General features: G+C 50.1%; 10 protein-coding genes across 10 annotated transcripts; 6 read left to right on the forward strand and 4 right to left on the reverse strand.

Annotated features, from left to right (window-relative positions):
- Positions 1 to 10: 10 nt before the first annotated feature.
- On the forward strand, positions 11 to 913 carry CORC01_06352 (uncharacterized protein; the record flags this gene model as incomplete). Its single annotated transcript, XM_022617993.1, has 2 exons — positions 11 to 606; positions 754 to 913. 2 exons carry the CDS (start codon positions 11 to 13, stop codon positions 911 to 913), a joined length of 756 nt encoding a protein of 251 aa, XP_022475506.1.
- Positions 914 to 1,228: 315 nt separating this feature from the next.
- CORC01_06353 (thiol-specific monooxygenase) lies at positions 1,229 to 3,470 on the forward strand (the record flags this gene model as incomplete). The annotated part of the gene is made up of 5 exons (XM_022617994.1): positions 1,229 to 1,365; positions 1,425 to 2,013; positions 2,068 to 2,442; positions 2,500 to 2,867; positions 3,224 to 3,470. The coding sequence occupies 5 exons, from the start codon at positions 1,229 to 1,231 to the stop codon at positions 3,468 to 3,470; spliced, it is 1,716 nt and encodes a 571-aa protein (XP_022475507.1).
- Positions 3,471 to 4,391: 921 nt separating this feature from the next.
- Positions 4,392 to 6,349, forward strand: CORC01_06354 (uncharacterized protein; the record flags this gene model as incomplete). Its single annotated transcript, XM_022617995.1, has 4 exons — positions 4,392 to 4,808; positions 4,869 to 5,312; positions 5,382 to 5,534; positions 5,615 to 6,349. 4 exons carry the CDS (start codon positions 4,392 to 4,394, stop codon positions 6,347 to 6,349), a joined length of 1,749 nt encoding a protein of 582 aa, XP_022475508.1.
- A 149-nt stretch (positions 6,350 to 6,498) lies between these two features.
- Positions 6,499 to 7,611, reverse strand: CORC01_06355 (uncharacterized protein; the record flags this gene model as incomplete). The annotated part of the gene is made up of 4 exons (XM_022617996.1): positions 6,499 to 6,746; positions 6,813 to 7,159; positions 7,248 to 7,450; positions 7,507 to 7,611. 4 exons carry the CDS (start codon positions 7,609 to 7,611, stop codon positions 6,499 to 6,501), a joined length of 903 nt encoding a protein of 300 aa, XP_022475509.1.
- Positions 7,612 to 8,514: 903 nt separating this feature from the next.
- CORC01_06356 (riboflavin transporter MCH5) lies at positions 8,515 to 9,147 on the forward strand (the record flags this gene model as incomplete). Its single annotated transcript, XM_022617997.1, has 3 exons — positions 8,515 to 8,974; positions 9,034 to 9,078; positions 9,137 to 9,147. 3 exons carry the CDS (start codon positions 8,515 to 8,517, stop codon positions 9,145 to 9,147), a joined length of 516 nt encoding a protein of 171 aa, XP_022475510.1.
- A 95-nt stretch (positions 9,148 to 9,242) lies between these two features.
- On the forward strand, positions 9,243 to 9,950 carry CORC01_06357 (uncharacterized protein; the record flags this gene model as incomplete). Its single annotated transcript, XM_022617998.1, has 1 exon — positions 9,243 to 9,950. One exon carries the CDS (start codon positions 9,243 to 9,245, stop codon positions 9,948 to 9,950), a length of 708 nt encoding a protein of 235 aa, XP_022475511.1.
- Positions 9,951 to 10,505: 555 nt separating this feature from the next.
- CORC01_06358 (uncharacterized protein) lies at positions 10,506 to 10,748 on the reverse strand (the record flags this gene model as incomplete). The annotated part of the gene is made up of 1 exon (XM_022617999.1): positions 10,506 to 10,748. One exon carries the CDS (start codon positions 10,746 to 10,748, stop codon positions 10,506 to 10,508), a length of 243 nt encoding a protein of 80 aa, XP_022475512.1.
- A 1,597-nt stretch (positions 10,749 to 12,345) lies between these two features.
- CORC01_06359 (short chain dehydrogenase) lies at positions 12,346 to 13,404 on the reverse strand (the record flags this gene model as incomplete). Its single annotated transcript, XM_022618000.1, has 3 exons — positions 12,346 to 12,544; positions 12,607 to 13,144; positions 13,299 to 13,404. 3 exons carry the CDS (start codon positions 13,402 to 13,404, stop codon positions 12,346 to 12,348), a joined length of 843 nt encoding a protein of 280 aa, XP_022475513.1.
- Positions 13,405 to 14,270: 866 nt separating this feature from the next.
- Positions 14,271 to 14,411, reverse strand: CORC01_06360 (uncharacterized protein; the record flags this gene model as incomplete). Its single annotated transcript, XM_022618001.1, has 1 exon — positions 14,271 to 14,411. The coding sequence occupies one exon, from the start codon at positions 14,409 to 14,411 to the stop codon at positions 14,271 to 14,273; it is 141 nt and encodes a 46-aa protein (XP_022475514.1).
- Positions 14,412 to 17,447: 3,036 nt separating this feature from the next.
- CORC01_06361 (uncharacterized protein) lies at positions 17,448 to 18,497 on the forward strand (the record flags this gene model as incomplete). Its single annotated transcript, XM_022618002.1, has 2 exons — positions 17,448 to 18,138; positions 18,205 to 18,497. 2 exons carry the CDS (start codon positions 17,448 to 17,450, stop codon positions 18,495 to 18,497), a joined length of 984 nt encoding a protein of 327 aa, XP_022475515.1.
- Positions 18,498 to 19,966: the final 1,469 nt, after the last annotated feature.

A 19,966-nucleotide genomic window follows, 5' to 3' on the forward strand; every position in this document is an offset into this window, starting at 1 on the left:
GGATGTGGGCATGATTCTCAACCAGGGAATGTTCGCGGGCTCGGAAGGGTACGTCCTCAAGCCCGACCGCTGCCAACGCGATAAGGGTGCGGAAGTCACGCTTACCAGCGATGTTGGAGAGGAGATTATGGGATCAAATATCAAGAGCAAGGAACTGGACAGAGTGCCCGTTACGGTGCTGGCGGCGCAGAGCCTTCCCCTTCTTAACCCGCATGATGACCCGACCAAGTTCATACCTTACGTCAAGGGTGTGTTGCACACCGAGCCAGATGTGCTGACGGCCATGGTGCGTCAAGATGCGGACAGAGACCAAGTCCAGCAGATTAGCTGCAGTGGCCAGACGAGCCAGAGCACTGGCACCAGTCCGGATTTTGGCGGCGATGTGATTGAGTTCCTCAACATCGAAGACGTTGCTCCCGAGTTAGCCTTCCTATCGTTCATCATCATGAGCGACGTGGTGGGACTGGATGTGATGACTGCGTGGGCATGTGTCCATCTGGATAAGTTGAGACTTGATCATCGCTTCGCCAGGTTGCTTGACGAGGACGGTATGCCGAGCAGAGGAATCCTCCTGCTCAAGACAGAGATGGAAGAAGCTGTAGCTGCGTGAGACAAATGACGAAGGTAAAATGCATTCCCTGCCTCGCTGCTCAGTTTGGGTTCCGACATCTTAGTATATCTAGAGCAGACTTAGTCTTCGTAATGTCACGAAGCGTCATGTGGCTATCATTCGACAATCTGACGATAACATAGGTCCAGCACTCAATTGGACAATGGCGATATCGGGATTGACCGGTCCCGTGCGGTCGGAACGCTGCGAAAGTCTGCCGTGGGGTGGACGTTTACCGCTGAGAGAGAGGAAATCTTGGACCTGCAGCCGGCTCCCTTCCGATACGCGCTTGCTGCCGACTGATATCGATTTGCTACTGGGGTGGTCAAGATGCATCCTTTGACCCACCGCGAGTCGGCTTGCGTGCTAGACTTCCAACAAGACGCAATGCCACCCATCCCGTGGCGCCATTGTGCAACGGCCCGGAACACAATAAATTGATGCCGAGACGGCCGAACTTTATTGAAGATTTGCCTTGCGTGAATTGCCATTGTCCATTAAGAGCCTCGATAACTTAAGAGTTGCTGCAAGTTAGGTCTTTGACTCGTTGGCAACTAGTAAGCTAGTGGGCACCATCTTAATTGTCATCGTTCCCAAGTCCCAGCAACCAAAGAAAATATGCCAGGCAAGATTCGGCGAGTAGCCGTCATCGGCGCTGGGCCATCGGGAGCTATCGCGACAGACGCCTTGGTCAAGGAACAAGCTTTCGACACAGTTCGAGTCTTTGATCGACGGCCCATTCCAGGAGGAACCTGGTAAGCTCAACACTGCAAGTAGCCTTTTCAATTTTTCAAGACTTCTGACATTGCTATAGGATCTATACACCGCACCTACCCGCCAGCATTCCATCCCTGAAAACTCTCCTGGACGGCAAAGCCGATGCTTTGGTTCCAATTCCAGCCCAACTTCCAGCTCAAACTCCAAAATCAGAGGCCATCAACAGTCACCAGGTTCGGTTTTCGGACACTGCTCAGCATGAGCATCTCCATACCAACATCACGCCGGAGATTATGAGTTTCACTACAGAACCATTTCCGGAAACAGTGACAGACCGGATTCGAGAGAAGTATGGTGATGACGCTCCCTTTCGCGGTCGAGAACAAATTCGAGAGTGGGTTGAGAACATCTTTATCCGCAATGGGCATGAGAAACTGCTTGAACTCAGTACCACTGTCGAGCTTGCTGAGAAGAAGGGTGATGAGTGGGTTTTGACACTTAGAAAAGAGCTTCCTGGCAAGGACCAATGGTGGCAAGAGAAATTCGACGCACTCATTGTAGCAACTGGACACTACAACATACCCTGGCTCCCCAAGATTGAGGGAATCACGGAGTATGACCAGAGATTCCCCGGCCGTATTGTACACAGCAAGCACTTTAGAGATTCCGACAAGTATAAGGGCAAGGTAAGTCACCCCTTCATTCACTCATCCGGTGTCCGACACTCACTATGGCTACAGAAAGTCATCGTGGTGGGGGGTTCAGTCTCATCACACGAGATACTCCACGAGGTTCTGCCAGTCGCCCAACATCCGGTCTATGCTTCACTTCGCGGAGAACCTCTCCCGCACTTTGGCTGGGCTCCTTTCACTCACCCTCATATTTCCGTGCAGAAGCAGATCATCAAGTTCGACTCGGATAATGGCGCGATTACATTTGAAGACGGCACCGTAGTTAAAGACGTAGACTATGTGGTCTTCGGAACTGGCTTCACTTTCAGTTTCCCCTTCTTGCCAAAGGTCCAAGAACGTGTACAAAAAGTCGACCGTCGACTGCCAGGAGTATACTTCCACACTTGGGATATCGAGGATCCCACTCTCGCCTTCCTGGGCATGGTAAGCCACCCTACCCTACTAAGAAGCGAAGAAAAGATACTGACAGAGTTGACATAGTGTGGAGGTGGCTTCACCTTCCGTCTCTTTGAATGGCAAGCTGTAACAGTATCCCGTCTTCTTGCAGGCAGGGGCAATCATTTGCCATCAAAAGAAGAGCAGAAGCAATGGGAGAAAGATCGGGTTGCCGAGTTCGGTGGAGGCAAGGACTACTACATCATTGCTCCATTCTACAAGGAAGTGTTTGAATATTTCAGGTCTGTCGCTGGTGACCCAGCTCCCGGAACAACGGGCCGCGTCTTGCCACCTTTCGATGACAAGTTGCTGGATATATGGGCGGCTATGGGATCCGCGAAAACCAACTTTTGGGAGGATGCTAGGAAGAAAGCCGAGGCTGAGCTCAATGAGCAGCCTGTCAGATCGAAGTTGTAGATTTTATGAAAAATACCTCGGTGCCACGCATTACAGTGTCCCATCGTCAGATGGAGCGAATGCCAGCTAAACATCTTTCTCGCATGTTATGTTTAAGATCGGTGAAGTCGGGCAATTGATGTGTTGTGAAACGCGTCCACGCTGTAGGGGTATTTTCCCAACTCGATTGGCAGCGAGATCAATGTCCCAACAGTTGTTCATTTCTTTGTCCGAAAAGCAATTGTAGATTTGAGTTGTCAACGCTTTTGTTGCTACCAGGATGAATTGCCAAGGACCCTCTGTGATGCTCCCTTATTCTCGTCATGAATCCAATCCAACGCAACGCTATGCATATCAATGATAATTTTGGCAGGGGTGGTCTCCCTCCAGCAAGCTACTCAAGCCAACCCTCGCAATTGTCAAACATCCCTTATTTCATCGGCCGCTTGATCGCTCCGACCGTGGCAGCAAACTTTTGCGCGGCCTTCTTCCAGAACCCTTCGGGCTGCTCCTTGTTGCTTTGCGCAGACACGCTCGTGACACGAGGGGCTCGTTTACAATCGCGGCACAAGCCTGCTCCACCGGGCAGCTTCTCATCCTCGCAAGTCTCGCGATACTAGCAGTCGAAACCAGAGCTGATGCATTTCTCGCAGCGAAGGACGGCGACGTGTCCAATGCGATGGCCGCAATCGAACGTGTAATACATGTTTTGACACATTATGGAGGACCTGAGTATGGAAGTTAGTACCAAAACATTTCTAGATGGAATAGGAAATCAGAGTCTTTGTGGTTCGCCTGACCTGCTTCACGTTCATGCAGCTGGCAGCTAGAAGATAATCTCAGAGAGCGCCTACAACAACGCCTTTTCGTGTGATCTGTGTAGCAAATCTTTGCTACAATGAGGTTATGAGATTTCGACAAAGCTTGTCGGTAGAAAGTTTTGTTTGTGTGAAAGAAAGCCGGTGCCTACTCGGACAAATAGGTAAAGAAGCTGCTTTTTTTAAATGGAGCTATCCATGGCAAGTTAAGGTGAATGTAATCAGTAAGTAGTGCACCTTTTTTTCTTCTTGTGCGTGCTTTGTGCGATCGAGGAACTTCACCTTCAAGTCTGACCCAAAGGTGAATATGTTCGTTCAATAGACAGACTTATACTAAGTGATCACTTTATATCCCAATCGGGCAGTTTTAGATTCCAAATTTGAAATCTCATTTTTGATTGCCCCAGACTCAAGGAGAATTATTGGCATGTCTGGCATGATTTCAGAGCCACCATCAAAGAGAAAAAGGAAAAGAAAAAGAAACAGGACAAAGATCCTCGGGTAAGGTGGTGAGAGCAATTTGACACTTAGCCGCCTTTTCAAGCCACACCCCAAGATACACACACCCAGGTCGGCTGTGGCTGGGGCGCAAATATGTCTCTGGCACCAGCGCTTAGGGGTGCCCTTGATTGACCTTTCGTGTCTCCTCCCTTTCTCCAGAGCGACGACACCACAGTTTTATAACAACGCACTTGATTGTGATGCATTTTTCGGACCCCAACAATGTCTTCGGAATGGATCAGAAACGCAAGAGCAGGCGAGAAGAGGCGGTGCGATGAAGAGCTCCCTCGGCCTGATCGACCGCATCAAGCGCGCCGACTGCTTCATTCACAACCTGAGCTGGATCGCCCACCAAGTGCAGTGGACTTTGCGGCTCTGCAAGCCAGAGTTGATGCGATCGAGAGACAATTTTGTAATCGTCACACGATCCGTGATGAGAATGAGCCGCTCATGCTAACGCCATCGGATCATAATATTGATGATCCCAACAACGGCTCTTCGGTCAGCGTCCTGTCTACTGAGACTCACTCCCTCCACACCTGCAGTGCTTTTCCAGTCTCTGCCTTTCTCGACATCAGCCGATTTGACACTGAGGCACCTTCCGAAAAACTGTGTCGCCCGGACATCCGAGTACCCGAGGTAAGGCTTGCGGCTGAAGAACCTCATGATGCAACAGCTAATCCTTTATACAACTTGAAGAGCGTCCTTTTGGCCCTTGATCAAAGCAGCAAAGTGCGAAGCTTCAGCGACGAGTATTTCAAAACCGTACACATTTGGTTTCGGTTCATATCCGCCAAGAAGCAATTTGAAACTCCATTCACTGAGAATAGTCAGCCCGACCTGGTCGCGCTTGCTCTGGCAATGAGACTCGTCACATCCAGCCCCGATGACAACACTTCTAGAGAACTCTATGGTGAAACCAAGAGCTACTTGTGCGCACTAGAGTCTGGCGGGTTTGTGTCATTACCAACCCTTCAAGCAATGATTCTCGCTACACTTTACGAATATTGCCACGCAGTCTATCCTGCTGCATGGATGAGCATTGGAGCATGTACTCGGTACATCGAGCTGTTGGGCGTATCCTGGGCAACAAGAGACACAGCTTTCCAAGGATCAACCGATACCATTTTGCTAGGAGAGCCCGTAAGTCGCTCTTTCACGCCCTTACAGTGTTTGTTTATGGTGAAACTGATTTTTCTTGGACACATGCAGACACTGTGGTTCGAAACAGACGAAGAAGAAAGAAGAAGGTCATGGTGGGCTGTGTTCATACTTGATCGACTCATGTCTGTCGGGAGCAAGCGCCCGTGTGCACTATCGAGACCTCAGGAAGACATGAAACTTCCTATGCATGACGACAAGTGGGTAAGTAGAAATGGGCATGTCATTGTGAATACTGTCGCAGCCCTTTCCTCAGATACATTTGATGACTTGTTTTGCAACAGGAATCTCGGAACTATGACAAGAACTGGGAATTTGATTACCAAATTTACCCGATAATTGCTGCCGAACTGTCCGGGTTCTCACGACTTTGCGAAGCCGCCCTCTTCACCGATCGTGCGCTTGTCCTGTCCCGCGTGGAAGGGATACTCGATCAAACTCATCTTGAAAATGTAATCTGTGTGTCAAGGAAAATCCAGAAATGGATCGATATCATCGACCAAGAATCCAATTCGCCAAGCAGACCCGACCTTGATCTTCGACTGATGGGACCCCGCTTCGCTGCTCGTTCGGCTCTATTTCTTTGCCTAAAAAAGCTCACATTTCGAGTCAAGATTACCCCAGATGGCCCCCAAATCTTGGATCTCCAAAACGAGGTCGATTCAGAAAATCATGAAGCCTACAAGATACAATTATGCGCCGCGAGGGTCGTATGGCAGGCGAGTCTGGACGTACGAAACCTTGCGAAAGCCTTTTCCGATCAACTTTTCGACGGGCAGAACCCGATCGGCAATCTTGGCATTATTTCGCCTTTCGTACTTGATGCTGTGTATAATGCATCCGCCAACCTTCATCGACTCTCGGATCACAAAGACGCCAACCAGGCCTATCATTCCGACATCCTTAGTTTAGCAACCTTCTTGGATGAGCTCAGTATGCGCTGGAGATCTGCAGGAGAATACAGGAAGCTGTGTGAGAAGCATCTTGGCAGCACGCAAGGCCTGTTGGCGGAGAATTGATCAAATTGGTCACTAGGAGCATCATATTCCCCACGGCCAAAAGAAATATGTGAGGATAGACAAAATCTCCTTCTGAATGAAATAGACTACATGTCTGTGTTCTCAATGATTGACCTCTCAGCTTTCCCACTCACTGTCCGAGGAATGTCTCATTTACCCTGCCACGACTCCTCAAAGACTTGGGCAGCCGTCTTTGGCACTATCTCCGGGAACTTGGAATTCAAAGTATCCTCAGTGGGAACAAGGAACTTTCCAATGCCTGCATAGTAATGAACCTTTGCAAATAGGGCCTCCGACTCTTCCCGACTGAGTTCGAATTCCGGAAAATCCTCAATGAAAGAAATCTTTCCCGACTTGAGCTTCTCCAAGTCATCATAAGCTACCCTAAAACCGGGGCCTGCGTGGAATTGTCTATCAGCGCGAATTCTAAACGCATAAAAGTTTGAATGGGACTTGCTCTCACCTCGTGTCTTCTCCGCAAGTGCGAGTATTTCAGAGATCGAGTGAGTCTGAGCCACGATGCTGCTCACTTTGGACCACTTGTCAAGACCGATTAGGCGAGCAATGTACTTGGCCATGTCCTGGGTTGTAATAAAATTGGCCTTGGCTGACCCGTCGCCAGGAATGACAGCCCACTTCTTCTCCAAGTTGACAAAGTTGACCCAGGGGTGAAGGTGAGTCTTGTAATGGGGCATGCCAAAGTAGTCCAAGAAGAAGCCGTTGACAACGCGGGTGTATTCAATGTCTGTCTTTTCGAGCTCGTCAATTGCCTCAAACGCGTACTGGGCGAGAGGATAATGAGAAATTTGACTGAAGCCTGGTCAGCCCGTACGGTAGGATAGACAGGGCACAATCCAATATTAGCATTTCGTACTCCCTTGTATGCAGCATGTCATACGCACTGACGATGAAGCGGCGCGTCGAGCTGGACTTGTTCGATGCCTTGACAAGATTGATCTGGGCCTGATTGGTCTCTGGCGTGACGACACCCATGGCGGAAATGACGGTGTCAACGTGGTTATCTTGCAAGATCTTGCTGACTCCTTCCACGTCTTCATAATCAACGGCGAGAAATTGTACCCCATCTTTAGGTTCTCGGCTCTGTATCAGGAGGTGTCAGTCAGGTTCGAAGGGATTCTGATGCACTCCATACGTACTGTTCTCGAGAGAACAAAAATCTTGTGGCCGCCGTAAGCAATGACGCCCTCGACAATAGTCCGGCCTACCGCCCCCGTGCCGCCAGCAACAGCTATAATGGCCATGGCGTAATGTCAGAGTTGAGTGTGGAGAACAGGAATTCGATGAGTGAACAGTGAGATAAATCAGACTAGACTAAGGCTTGCGAGTGATACAGTGCTTGTCACGACTTGGTGGCTAGCCCAGTTGCTTTGAAATCAAATACTGAGAAGCTTTTGTAATATGTGAGGTTATTTAAGGGCGACGTTCCCGAAATGAGCCAGCCCAAGCGAAGCATTACTAAAGATGAGACGACGCAGAAAGCTGTGTGGTCCGTAAAGCCGAACGCGGTTAATCCGATATCATCACTGCATGATTGTTGGGCTAATCCAGTCAACTTGATTCTGCACCGAAGTTGGAACATGTTCCAAAAGGGGAAGAGCGGGGAAGCATGGCGCGAGCGACGATGCTTTGGTGTGGATAACCATAGTCGAATTAAGTGTGGTGATATGTTTCCTGCGCGGGAAACATGTTCCCCGGACCCTGACTCATTTGACCCGCTACTCGTTGGTCATCTTCCTCGGCGTTTTTTCGATAGTTTAAGCCAGCGGAGCGACTGGCATCCAGCATCTAAGTGTAAAAGTCTATTCCTGAATGGGAACCATAATCAGCTTAACCTAAAAACAACGTGCTACTTAAAGTATGTATTGAAGGCTTAGGTTGATGTCTTCTCTGCGACTACGTACTTTACCTAGGCGAGATTGCTTCTGCCATCTCCACCACAATGAAGGCCGGATTCTTACTTCTGGGTGTTGATGCCAAATCCCACATGCTTTTTAACCCCTTTGCGTCAAGACACCGGCACGACTCGTTCTTGTGACACCCTCCATAACGATTTTGCACACGACGTCGCAAAAAACTGGCCTGTCCCCTCAATCTTTGTTTCCGGGGAACCCTACGATTCATTCCAATTCTGCCGCCTAGCTAAGATGATTGAATCTGCGCAGCCACTGGACGCGGTTCCACAGACTGCGAGGTCCGCTGAGAACAGCGATGGCAGTCGTGCAAGCCATAATGACACTTGTGGCAAGAGCAACGCGAAAGCCGCGACTTACACTGCAAGCAAGGGAGCCACGGACTATCAGGAGTTGATTTACCCGGAAGGCGGCGTTGAGGGGTGGTTCGTGGTTCTTGGGTCACTCTGCGCCATGGTGTCGGTCTTTGGTCTGCCAAACACAGCAGCAGTCTTTGAGGCTTATTTCTCTGAGCACCAGCTTCGAGACTACACTCCTTCTCAGATTGGTTGGATCTTCTCAATTTACTTGTTTGTTACCTACTTGGTTGGTGTTCTAGCAGGGCCTATATTTGACAAACATGGACACCGCGTTCTTGTTGCCATTGGCAGCATCATTATGGTCAGCAGCCTCGTCATTTTGAGTTTCTGTGAAGGTAAGATACACTGATACTCACACATCAAAATGAGAACGACACTAACGAGGCATGAATAGCATACTACCAACTGATTCTGACATTCTCAATCCTCGCTGGCTTTGGTGCGTCTCTGTTGAACGCCCCGGCTTTTGCCATCATCGGTCACTGGTTCAATGCTAGACGGGGTCTAGCCACGGGAATCGCAGCAACGGGGGGGTCAGTTGGAGGCATTGCCTTTCCCCTTGTTTTACAAGGAACTTTGCCGAAGCTTGGGTTCGCTTGGAGCATGCGCCTTCTAGGGTTGATATACCTAGTCCTTGCGATTCCGACCAACCTATGTCTACGAACGCGTCTCCCTCCCAGCCAAGCCTTCGCTGCCATCTGGCCAGACTTTCACTTGTTCAAGGACCCAAGATTCTTATCATGTTGTGGAGGAATCTTCTTTATGGAGTACGGCGTGCTTATTCCACTCACTTATATTGTGTCATTTTCAGTAAGCAAGGGACAAACCGCCAATGCAGGCTACATATTGCCGATTCTTCTCAATGCCGGTAGCGTTGTCGGACGGGTCGTTCCGGGCTTCATATCAGACAGGATTGGTCGATTCAACACCATTATACTTACTGTGGGATTGTGTATGGTGTCAGTCTTTGCACTCTGGCTACCTGCGGGAAGCTCATGGTCAACTGTACTAGCATTCACCTTCGTATTCGGGTTTGCGAGTGGTGGTAACGTGAGTCTGATCCCGGCTTGCATTGGCCAGCTGTGTGACTCTCGAGATTACGGTCGGTTCTTGTCCACTGCCATGCTTTCAGCAAGTTTTGGGACCTTGACAGGCATCCCTCTTGGGGGTCTGCTCCTAGGCAACGGCGATTCTAACACAGGATGGACATCATTAATATTATTCTCTGGTTTTTCGTATACTGTGTCTCTCATCTGTTATATGGTGGCAAGGATAATGGTCATTGGACCAAATCCTTTGTCTATGTTCTGAGATCTTTTTCACTAAGTACCTTAGGTAGATTGCATTTGATGATGTCCTTCACATGACCTTTTGTCACCTGCAGCTGAGATAAAATCAAGTAGAGGTGTTTCAGAAGTATGAACAGAGTCGTACGATGCCTTCGAACATAAAGCTACCCAAGAGGGCAGGAGACAGATGACCACGGCGGCGGAATTTTATAAACAGTAATATGTCCAGTTAATAAATTCAAGAATTTCGATGTTGTAGATGGTAACTAGACTTTTTCAACAGAAGCCATACGTAAATCAAATCGAAAGTATTATAATATTAATGTATAAGAATTATCTTTGACACTTCTGTTTCGATATGAAATTGAATAAAGACAACTAGTGAGGCAAAGCGTAGGAACACTCTAGCGGGCTTGAAGAGCTTTCGGCGCAATGTATGCTTCGTCCAAGCTTGCTGCTGGACCCTGCGTAGCTATTTCAGTTGACCAAACCCCCTCATTTGCTGACTTCCACGAAATTCGCTTGTGGCGATGTTTCGGAGGCGTGGCTAAGTGATACTGCTGGGTTGAATGATCTATCAGCAGGGGACGATAATGGTCGTCCAGGCCGGAATGAAGTCGAGGTTGGTGATGCCGTTCAGCTTGCCGATGAACGCGGCGGTGGTGTCAAAGTCGGCAGCGATGTGGTTGAGGTCGTCGCCCTCGACGATATAGTACCAGCCCCTGCCGGGGTTGGCTCTGTCGTGTCTGCAGGTGCGCCTAACAGCAGCGGTGGCCATGCCGACGGCGGAGAGGGCGACAAGAAGGTGGGAGGCGTGCATTTTGAGGTTGATCAAGATTGGTTGTTGTAAAATCAAAAAAAAAAAAAAAAAAAACGTGTAGTGGTTGAGTGTGTCTGGTGTGGTGCTGGTCCTACAACTGGACTGCAGTCGAATGTATTTAAGCAATGGGCGAACTGAGTCTATTGGCACGGCTTTCCCGCATCTTGATTGTTGGTAACATTGGTTTTCGAGCTCGCTTCGTATGCGAATGACTGATGCAGCGACTCGAGCCCCGGCTGAATCGGCTCTGTACGAGTCAAGCTCACGACGATCGCCTTCTTCTTTGAACAGCTCACAACCCCCTTAATAGAATCTGTTAGCGAATTGTGGGTTGGATACGAATATTCTTCGCCGACTTCAAGGTTACGACAAGCAGCCTTCATTTGAGATATATTGCACTGGGACTCACCGCTCAACAAAATGGAGACCTGATATCTACAACTGCAGACTCCAAGACCGGACTGGAGAGGGTTTGTCCGTTTCCACCATTCAGAGCAATTGTAGAGCAATTGTCGAATTCTCCGAGAGTCCCGGATAATGCCATTGGGCAATGGGAAATGAGGTATTGCGCGGCTGGATCACGGTTCTGAACTACGTGACCTCAATACGAAACTCTATTTTAATGATGAACTGGCTTGACTATCCGTAGTTGAGATTTGTTTAGAGAACTGCTGGGAATAGGTAATAGTGCGTCACGCAGGGGACTTACGCAAACCTGGTGATTGTGCCATCAAGTGGGGCAAAACCTCAGGGTCAGAGCCTTGACAACTCCATGTCGTTTCATCTACCTCGGTCAAAATAGAGGCTGAAAAGTCGGTTTACACTTTTGATTTAGGACTGCTGGCTTCTTCAGCTAGCCGATCAAGTTCATCTCACAAAGTGACTTACATGTCGCCATTATCCTGAACAAAGTCTGACGTTCTTGTTTTACATTGCTAACGGCCACCTCGGGCACTACTACTTCCCGTCGTTTGTTTGCATATTAAGAATTTTAAGAACTTGGCCTAGTAAATAACACGTCTTTATACTTAGAAATGTTGTCTTATATTCACGTCGGGGTGTGGATATGCCTCTCTAGAGGGATGCATAGCCGCGTAGGCAAAAATGGCCTTTTGTTACAATTAAATAGTGTCTTATAAAATTGATATTTAAGTTCTTTATGAAATTTTGAATAATATGCATTCCATTAAGAAATTTTATTTACTACCTTCGTAACTATTAGAAAACTACGGAGTATTCAGAGTAGCCTATACGTCAGCCTTTTACCGTCTTTAGTAACCCATACTTTGATTATAGTTATGAAACTGATGATTATTTCCTTTACTTGTAAGTAAAATAAGAATTTTATGACAAAGATACTACATAGTGAGTGACGGGGAACTGACCAATTCACATCGAGTATGCCATCAGCACAAATGCAGCAACGCCGAAACTAGCCACGACGTAAAGTAACACAATGTAGAGGGACTGTTTGTAATGGGGCACATGGTTTTATTCATTACATCCCCGATGTCTAAACCTAAAATGTACAGTAACCAATCTAGTATCCCCGCTCGATGCCCATTACTCCGATTACTACATGAGGTGAGGTATAGTTTTACATGCAGGCAGCACCATCAATGCCAAGAACCTTTCCGTTAATCCACTCGCCGTCCTGGGAAGCCAGGAAGCAGACGACACGGGCGATATCGATCGGGAGACCGACACGGTGCATGGGGGACCAGCCAGCGGCGTACTCATCGACACCTTCGTCATCGAGCTCAGTGCCACCGGGAATGTACTCGCGGCAGACGTCACTTTTTGGTCTGTTAGGCTTTTGGTCTGAAGAATATTGAATTGCGTTGAAGTGTGCACTTACCGGTACATGTCGGTCTTGATACCACCGGGGGCAACGGCGTTGACGGTGATCTTCTTGTCACCAAAGTCGATGGCCATGCAGCGGACGAAGGTCTCGATAGTTCCCTTGGAACCAGAGTAGACGGCGTGCTTGGGAACACCCTTGGCCTGGCCAGTGATGGAGCCCATGAGGATGACGCGGCCGCCGACCTCGAGGTTCTTGTAGGCCTCGCGGGCGACGAAGAACTGTCCGCGGGTGTTGATGGAGAAGACGCGGTCAAACTCCTCAGGGGTGACGTCCTTGACGTGGCCAAAGGAGACGACACCAGAGTTGGAGCAGACAATGTGGAGCTTGCCAAAGATCTTCTTGGCCTCGGCGAACATCTTGACGATCTGGTCAACGTCGGAGACGTTGGCCTTGATGGAAGCGGCGTCGGAGCCGGACTTCTTGATGGCCTGGACGACCTCCTCGGCGGTCTCGGCGCTGTTGGCGTAGTTGACGATGACCTTGGCACCGCGACGGCCGAGCTCCAGGGCCATTTCACGACCAATACCACGGCCTGCAGAATGCTTACGTTAGCTGGGCTGAGATCAGACGAACAGACCACACCACGATGTGCACCCGGCATATGTGGTGGAAGTTTGCTGAAAGTCGCTTGCGACTCTCCCGAGAGAGCGCATCCCGTCAAGTGGGATGCATTGGATGACACGTACCGGCACCGGTCACGAGAGCGACCTTGCCCTCGAGGGAAGCAGAGGCCAAACCCAGGGGGCCGGGAATGGCATCGTACTTGGAACCCGTAGAAGTAACGCCAGGCATTTTGAATGTGGTTTATGTGACTGTAGAGTGTTGGAGCTAGGTGGTATTCAGTCAAGAGAGTTAGATCGTGGAGATGCCGATGAGTCAATTGCTTAAGTGAGTGAGTGAGCTCTGCCGAGTGTATCGAAAAGAGAGGCTATGAAAGTTGGATTTTCAGGTCGTTAAATATGGCATTCTCCTCAACAAGCTCCAACAACTCCATTGTTTCTATTTACTCACTTTCCCCTCTTAGAAACCGCCTCACCTGAAGGGGTTCGTCTCGCGCCCGGACGCCCGTGGAGAGACCGCCGGACATGGACGTGCGCCTCCGGACGTCCGTGAAACGAGACGGCTCAAAGGTCCTGGTGCTAGTTCCCAACGCTGCACATCGCTTCCCGCACCAAAAAGCGAGAGCCGAAGACAGTTAAACGCAACGCCACAGAGAGAGTGTGTGTGAGTGTCCATCCCTATTCTCTGTTTTTGGGCTGATCTTGCCTTTCATTGTCCCTGAACTAGCGCTTGGTTGGGTCGGTCCCTTGGCGCGCTTGGTCGACCAGACCACGGTCACCCACACGACCGACGCGGTTCAGTGGCCGCTCTTACTCCCTAATTGTAACCTAGTTGCCCAGGAACATCAGGAGGAAGTTGGAAGTGATTGAGACCGTCCGGACCGAGCCCCGGCTGCAAGCCAAGGCGGTACGTCCCACCGCCATAAATCCCTTTGCTCGCCCTCAAACATACACATGTACCCACAGAGGCATCATTGGCTTCCCTATGAGCCCTTGCCGTACCCTCATCAAGGTCGCTGGTGCTCGCCATCACATTCGGCGCGAACCCCTTTGGTGGCCGGTGGCTGGCTGGGGAGATCACCATACGTGCCTTCAATGCTACCTACGTGTACTCGCTCTTTTCTCGCTATTCGGACGACGTCCAGCTTCGCCGATGCGCACTGATGTCCACATGCCCCGCAGGTCTTTCGGATGCGATGCTCTTCGAGACATGAGGATTCGGGGTTTTTCCCCGGGCATGGGGGGCCGCCTCCTCCACTTCCCGGCCACGGATCACCAGAGCAAGTGCTGCCACCTTGATCAACAGGGTTGCCGGTCAACCACTGGATGGGGCGCCGCCACGAGTCTCGACGGCCGTCTGGGAGGATTCTCGACGCCGTCCGAGAGGATCAATGCTACATCGCCGCACTTGGTACCGCTTATCTTTACGCGATGCTGCGGCGAGATTGAAGGTTTTTCGTTCCGAAGTGTTGCGTGAATCCGCTCGCCGTGCGATGCCAGCACAACATCCGCATCACCGACGGCGATAGATGCTCGGCGTTTTCTTGAACGCAGAAGTGAGTTTGCAGACTGGTGAGGTTGTACTCCTTATCGCCATGTACATGTCAATGATGAGGACATCGTCTGATCTTCAGCCTTTGCACACCAGAACCGCACCCTTGGATTGTGTATCGGGTGCAAAGGTTCCGGAGAGCTGGTACCCACATGTCCAAGGGGCCTCATCACCTCGAGAGACGGCATCGGTACCGGTTCCTACCGCGGTGACGGGACCAATAGAGGACCCAGGCCGAGCCGGTGTCCGCCGTGATACATTGCTGTACATTCCACGGCTTAAAGGTTCTAGCGGCAAGATTTGCTCAAGCCCGAATTCTCGGGTCCGGAGCTGGGCCCTTCCCAGGGTCAAGCAGCCTTGGAACCGGGCCCTAGGTGTTGCGGTCATGGAGGCCCGACAAATTTAAGCCACCCCGAGTCAGCAGTGAACTCTGTGTGACTGTGTGGCAATGAAGCCTCCCATTCGATTCATGGCCCGGCCCGGGAGTCTGAAGCTAATGGCTGCGTTGCCTCCGGGCTGGGTCTTCGAGGAAACGGTACTCGCCAGGAGATCCTCGCCAGGCTCCCCCCCCCTCCCTCATCCAAAAAATCGCCCAAAAAAAGGCAATTTCATCGGCGTCCACCCGCACTTGTCGCATGGCTCACACTATCCCCGTAATGTTTGGCTAAATCCAAAATACCATGACGGTGACTCTGTGATGTACAATTTTGTTTCACGAGATCAACTTCGACTCAGCTCTAATACCTGGTCTTTGTTTCTGAGGGTTCAGGGACCAACAAGCACCAGACTGAATGCTGTGCTGGCAAGCGAAGAATCCGTTTTACAATTGCTGTCAAAGGGTCGCAAAAACAGTTTGAATGCGCTTACTATCCCCCCCCCCCCTCTCACCAATAACGTTCTGCGATCAACTTTCCTCTCCAAGCATAACTTGTGGCGAAAGCCAATTCGACGCCAAAGAATGTTCAGGATGCTGACTTCGTCTGGCGGCGGAGGCCTTCAAGACACCATCTGGCGAGCCGTGCTGTCACGATCAAGTTCATGACACACGCAGCCAGCACCGAGGCTCCTGTTCGGGGCTGTCAGCGAGATTCCCTGTCCTCCTCTCTCCCCGACCCTCCTTCTTCCTCTCGGATATTGTCATCTCGCTTATGGAGGAGGTACATTTTTTTATCAAAGGTGAAATTTAGACTCTACGGACAAGCGCGAACACGAGACGACTGGTTGCCCGGACAAATCGATTGGGGTTCCTCTTTCGTTACGGGCTATCAACGATGAGCCGACCCAGTAGTGAATCCGACCGTAGCCTCGGAAACTTTTTGGAATCCTGCCATCCTGTCAGCGATTGCCCCCCCCCCCTGGATTAGGACTGAGTTCATGTTGCAACCACTACGAAACTCTTTTGCTCTCGTATTTTTTGCTCAGTTGCCAGGAGGAGGCGATACGAGCGCATCTCACTCTGATCCTTAGCTGAGCAGCCAAGAACTCCGCAGGTGATCCTTCAAAGTACAAAGCCACAGCCTGCCCAACCCACGTACCACCACCACCACCACCACCACCAACGCAACCAACCATCACATCATCAACCAACAGACTCAATCCAATTTCACAACCAACAGAACTATCTCGCCGAGTATGCACTCGAGTGGGGAACAAAATAGAGCGCAGACTCTCTATTCTACCACGACCTTCTTTCATCACTCACATACCCATTTCCACCTGAATCAATAATTTGAAAACTAAAGGATATTTCCTTTACGCTCCTTATTGTTTGAGCGTTTTCTTGGTCTTTTTAGCTCTCTATTTGCTATTATTAGGTAAAGAATGAGTATGTATATGTTAGAAACTATGCCTTCTTTTTGTCCCCCACTTGGCACTCATTGGAAAAGTTTATGTTGCTTCCAACGACTTGACGATTGTCTGCCCATCTGCTCTCTTGTGCTCCCCCAACATGTCCAATGAGATCACCATCTCTATACATATGGCACCGACCAACAAAGCGATTCTCGTCTCCCCCCGGTCTCTCCGTGTCTAATCTTTATTGCCTCCGAGGTGGCAAACAACCAGAAAAGGTTGTCTGCAGAGATTTGAGAAAGACACACAGCAGACGCGGATCAACTCCAACAGACTGGCAGGGCCTACATTTAGACACTTTCTCCATCAACTCGCAGTAGCACAGCAGGTAGAGACAAGGCTCGCCAATTCCAGATGTCAAGCGAAAGCAGGCTTCCTAGTTTGTGCCCCCAAAGAGGCTGTGGAGACCCGCAAGTTCGAGATTTGGCTGCATCCTCCCAACCCCTTCCCTTGCAACAAGTAGACATATGTTTGTCTGCCTGCAGTCAAAAAAAAAAAAAAAAAAAAAAAAAAAAGAATGAGGATAACTAGGCTGTTAGCCTGCTTGCAGTTGCATCGTCAGAGCAGCCCCGTATCAGTCCGGCGTGTCGAATGATGTGCCCTGTCGAGTCGGCGATCAGCATGCTGCAGGCTTGGCCGCTTCCCGGCTATGTGTGACCCTCTTCGATTGCGCTTTATGAGCTTATATACAATTTGAACGTGTGTCTCAAGTAGCACCAACATGTGTTTCCACCAAGTCTCGTTAAGTTTCTCTCTGCTGTGGTTTCCACATGCTATACAACTTGGACCTCCATCCTTAGACCCCGATAGTGTTCTCGAGCCTCCAACCGAGACCGAATTTACTACAGCTTCACATCCACCAACCTACTACAATGGCGGTAGCCAGCTTGGGTCTGAGCTGCCCCAAAGGCGGCGACTTCTATATCTGCGAGGGGAGCACGGTAGAGTTCCTAGGCTGCTGCGCGACGAACCCCTGCGCCGACGGCAGCGGAAAGTGCCCGACCAAGGACAGGAGGATATCGGCCTTCAACCCGGACCGCTACGCCAACATACCGGCCCAGGGCTGCGACGACGCGAGGCCGGCGAGCGAGATCTTTTGGACCTGCACCAATGACATCTCCTTCATCGGGTGCTGCGCGACGAACCCATGTCGGGAGCCTGATGGGCTTTGCCCGGCGACGAATCTCATTTCGGCGACGCTGAGTTCGAATGCGAGCTCAAGGGCCGTGTTCGTACCGGATGAGTCCGTGACACCTACGCAGTCGGCGTCGCCAACGCCAACGGCAGCTCCGACTGGGTCTTCTCCCGGAGAGGGTGGTGGCGGCGGATTGGGGACGGGAGCCGTTGTCGGTATTGCCATCGGCGCTGCGGTAGCTGTCGGTATTATCGTGGCGATGATCTGGAGATGCGGCTGGCACGCCAGGAAGCGCAACGAGAGACGCGAGCCGCCGGCATGGGAGGCTTCTCAGGCTGCTCAGGCTGCCGTCCAAAGTCCCCATCCGAGTCAACACCCGGAGATGGGATATTCAACAAACAGCCCTAACCCCTACGATTCAGCCCACGGTAAGTCTTCACCGTCATGGGCAGAGTGTGAGGCCAAATTCGGATCGATACTAACGTTTGACATAGCATCGTACGTGACAACAGCCGTTCCCAGCTCCTACGCCCCTTTATCATCTCCGAACTCGCCTTACTATCCCACGAAGCACCCCGGATCGCCCATGAGCATCGACCCGCGCCACGTGTCGACCTATTCTGACAGCAATGTGAGCTCTCTCAGTGGCCGTAATATGGGTGTGCGGCATCTTCCATCATACCCGGCTATTAGAGGGGATTTGCAGCCGGTCAGTGAGCTGGACAGCACCGAGCGGGAGGTGCCGAGGGCAGAGCTGGGCGACGGGGCTCCGATGGATGCAAAATGAAGATGCACCTCTTCGAGCATCCGTGAAGGGAGACAGTGTTTGAAATGATGGGTTTCTATTCTTAGCAGGGCTTTAAAGGCGTAGCATGACATGTCGTCACGGTGAATTCATGTCGAACCCATTATTTTCGCAGTAGTATATAACATTGTCACTGCGAATGAGGTAACTCATTTTCTGATTCTCTAATCTAAGGCTTTCCGAACCTTGCGGGTCCCAGAAATTAGAATCAAGATGACCGAGTTGAACACGGCTTGGTAAGTCCTCTGAATATAGTTATATAACGGGGCGATGTTCATCAATCAGTAGATCGCAACATGAATCTCACAGTCTGCAGCGATTTGACATCCCCTGGGCCAAACTATCAACGTGCCTCCACAGTTTACCTGAGTGAAAGCTACACGATCAATTCTCTTCTAGCTGCAATACAGTCATAGGACCATCATGGAATCTCGCAGTTTATATTGCCAGGCTCTCGGTGTTTTCGCCTTTCAATTTTTGAGAATTGTGTTAGCGTAGAAGAAGGATAGTTAGATATCCTCGTTCTCACTGTGGCCGTCTAAACGCCAGTGCCCTTCGGTATGAAGGGTCATATTGAGCCACGCGACGTAGCTGCGCGCCCGACCCCGCTCGCTCCGCCACACTACGGCGCCACAGAGACTAAGGGAAAAATCATAGTGCCTGATTTTCGCGAAGTCTTCATCAAATAAGACCCGCCTTGCTAGCTCAATCGGTAGAGCGTGAGACTCTTAATCTCAAGGTTGCGGGTTCGACCCCCGCGTGAGGCTCAAATCCTCACCGCGATTGGCGAAGCCACTCTTCGGGTTCCTTTTTGCGTTTTTTAATGATGTTCAGACGATCTGTCACACCAGTTTGCATTCTCTTTTCGCCTGATACATGCTCGATGAACGCCGCCTTCTTTCTAAGTAGCTAGAGGCTCTATAAAGAGGATTTTTTGAACGGGGATTGAGGGTATATATTAATAAGACAAAGATGAAGCTTGTCGATTACTTTGGAAAGCGAGACTTGGTCTCGATGTCTCGTACTGTAACAGTCTCCCGTTTGTATTTTGATGGATCGCATAGATGATTCAGTGACTGAAAGTATTGGTAACAAGACTCCAGTTTTTCGGGGTTTCTGCTCCATCTCTGACAGTCTAGTAGTTAAAGTAAGTAGAGAAAAGAGCAACAGGATCATGGTTCGCCGCGGTAAATAAAGAATCAAACGCTTGGTTCACAACTTCATATAGTAAGTAATTGAAAGGTCATCCCGCTTGATTCGAAACAGCGACCAAGAAGGTGAAAACGAAACTAATGTTAGCGCCGTAAATAGGAGGTGACAACTGACAAAGTGAGCATATCAGAATCAAGAAGAGAAAGAAATTCAACGCGCATGTGAGGTTAAAGAAGATTTTGCTAGAGTTATTAATGTCTATATCTAGTCCAGTGTAGCCCTTTCCCTGCCACAGAAAC

This window comes from Colletotrichum orchidophilum (genome assembly GCF_001831195.1).
Source record: "Colletotrichum orchidophilum strain IMI 309357 chromosome Unknown Scaffold_47.1, whole genome shotgun sequence".
Lineage (NCBI taxonomy): Eukaryota > Fungi > Ascomycota > Sordariomycetes > Glomerellales > Glomerellaceae > Colletotrichum > Colletotrichum orchidophilum.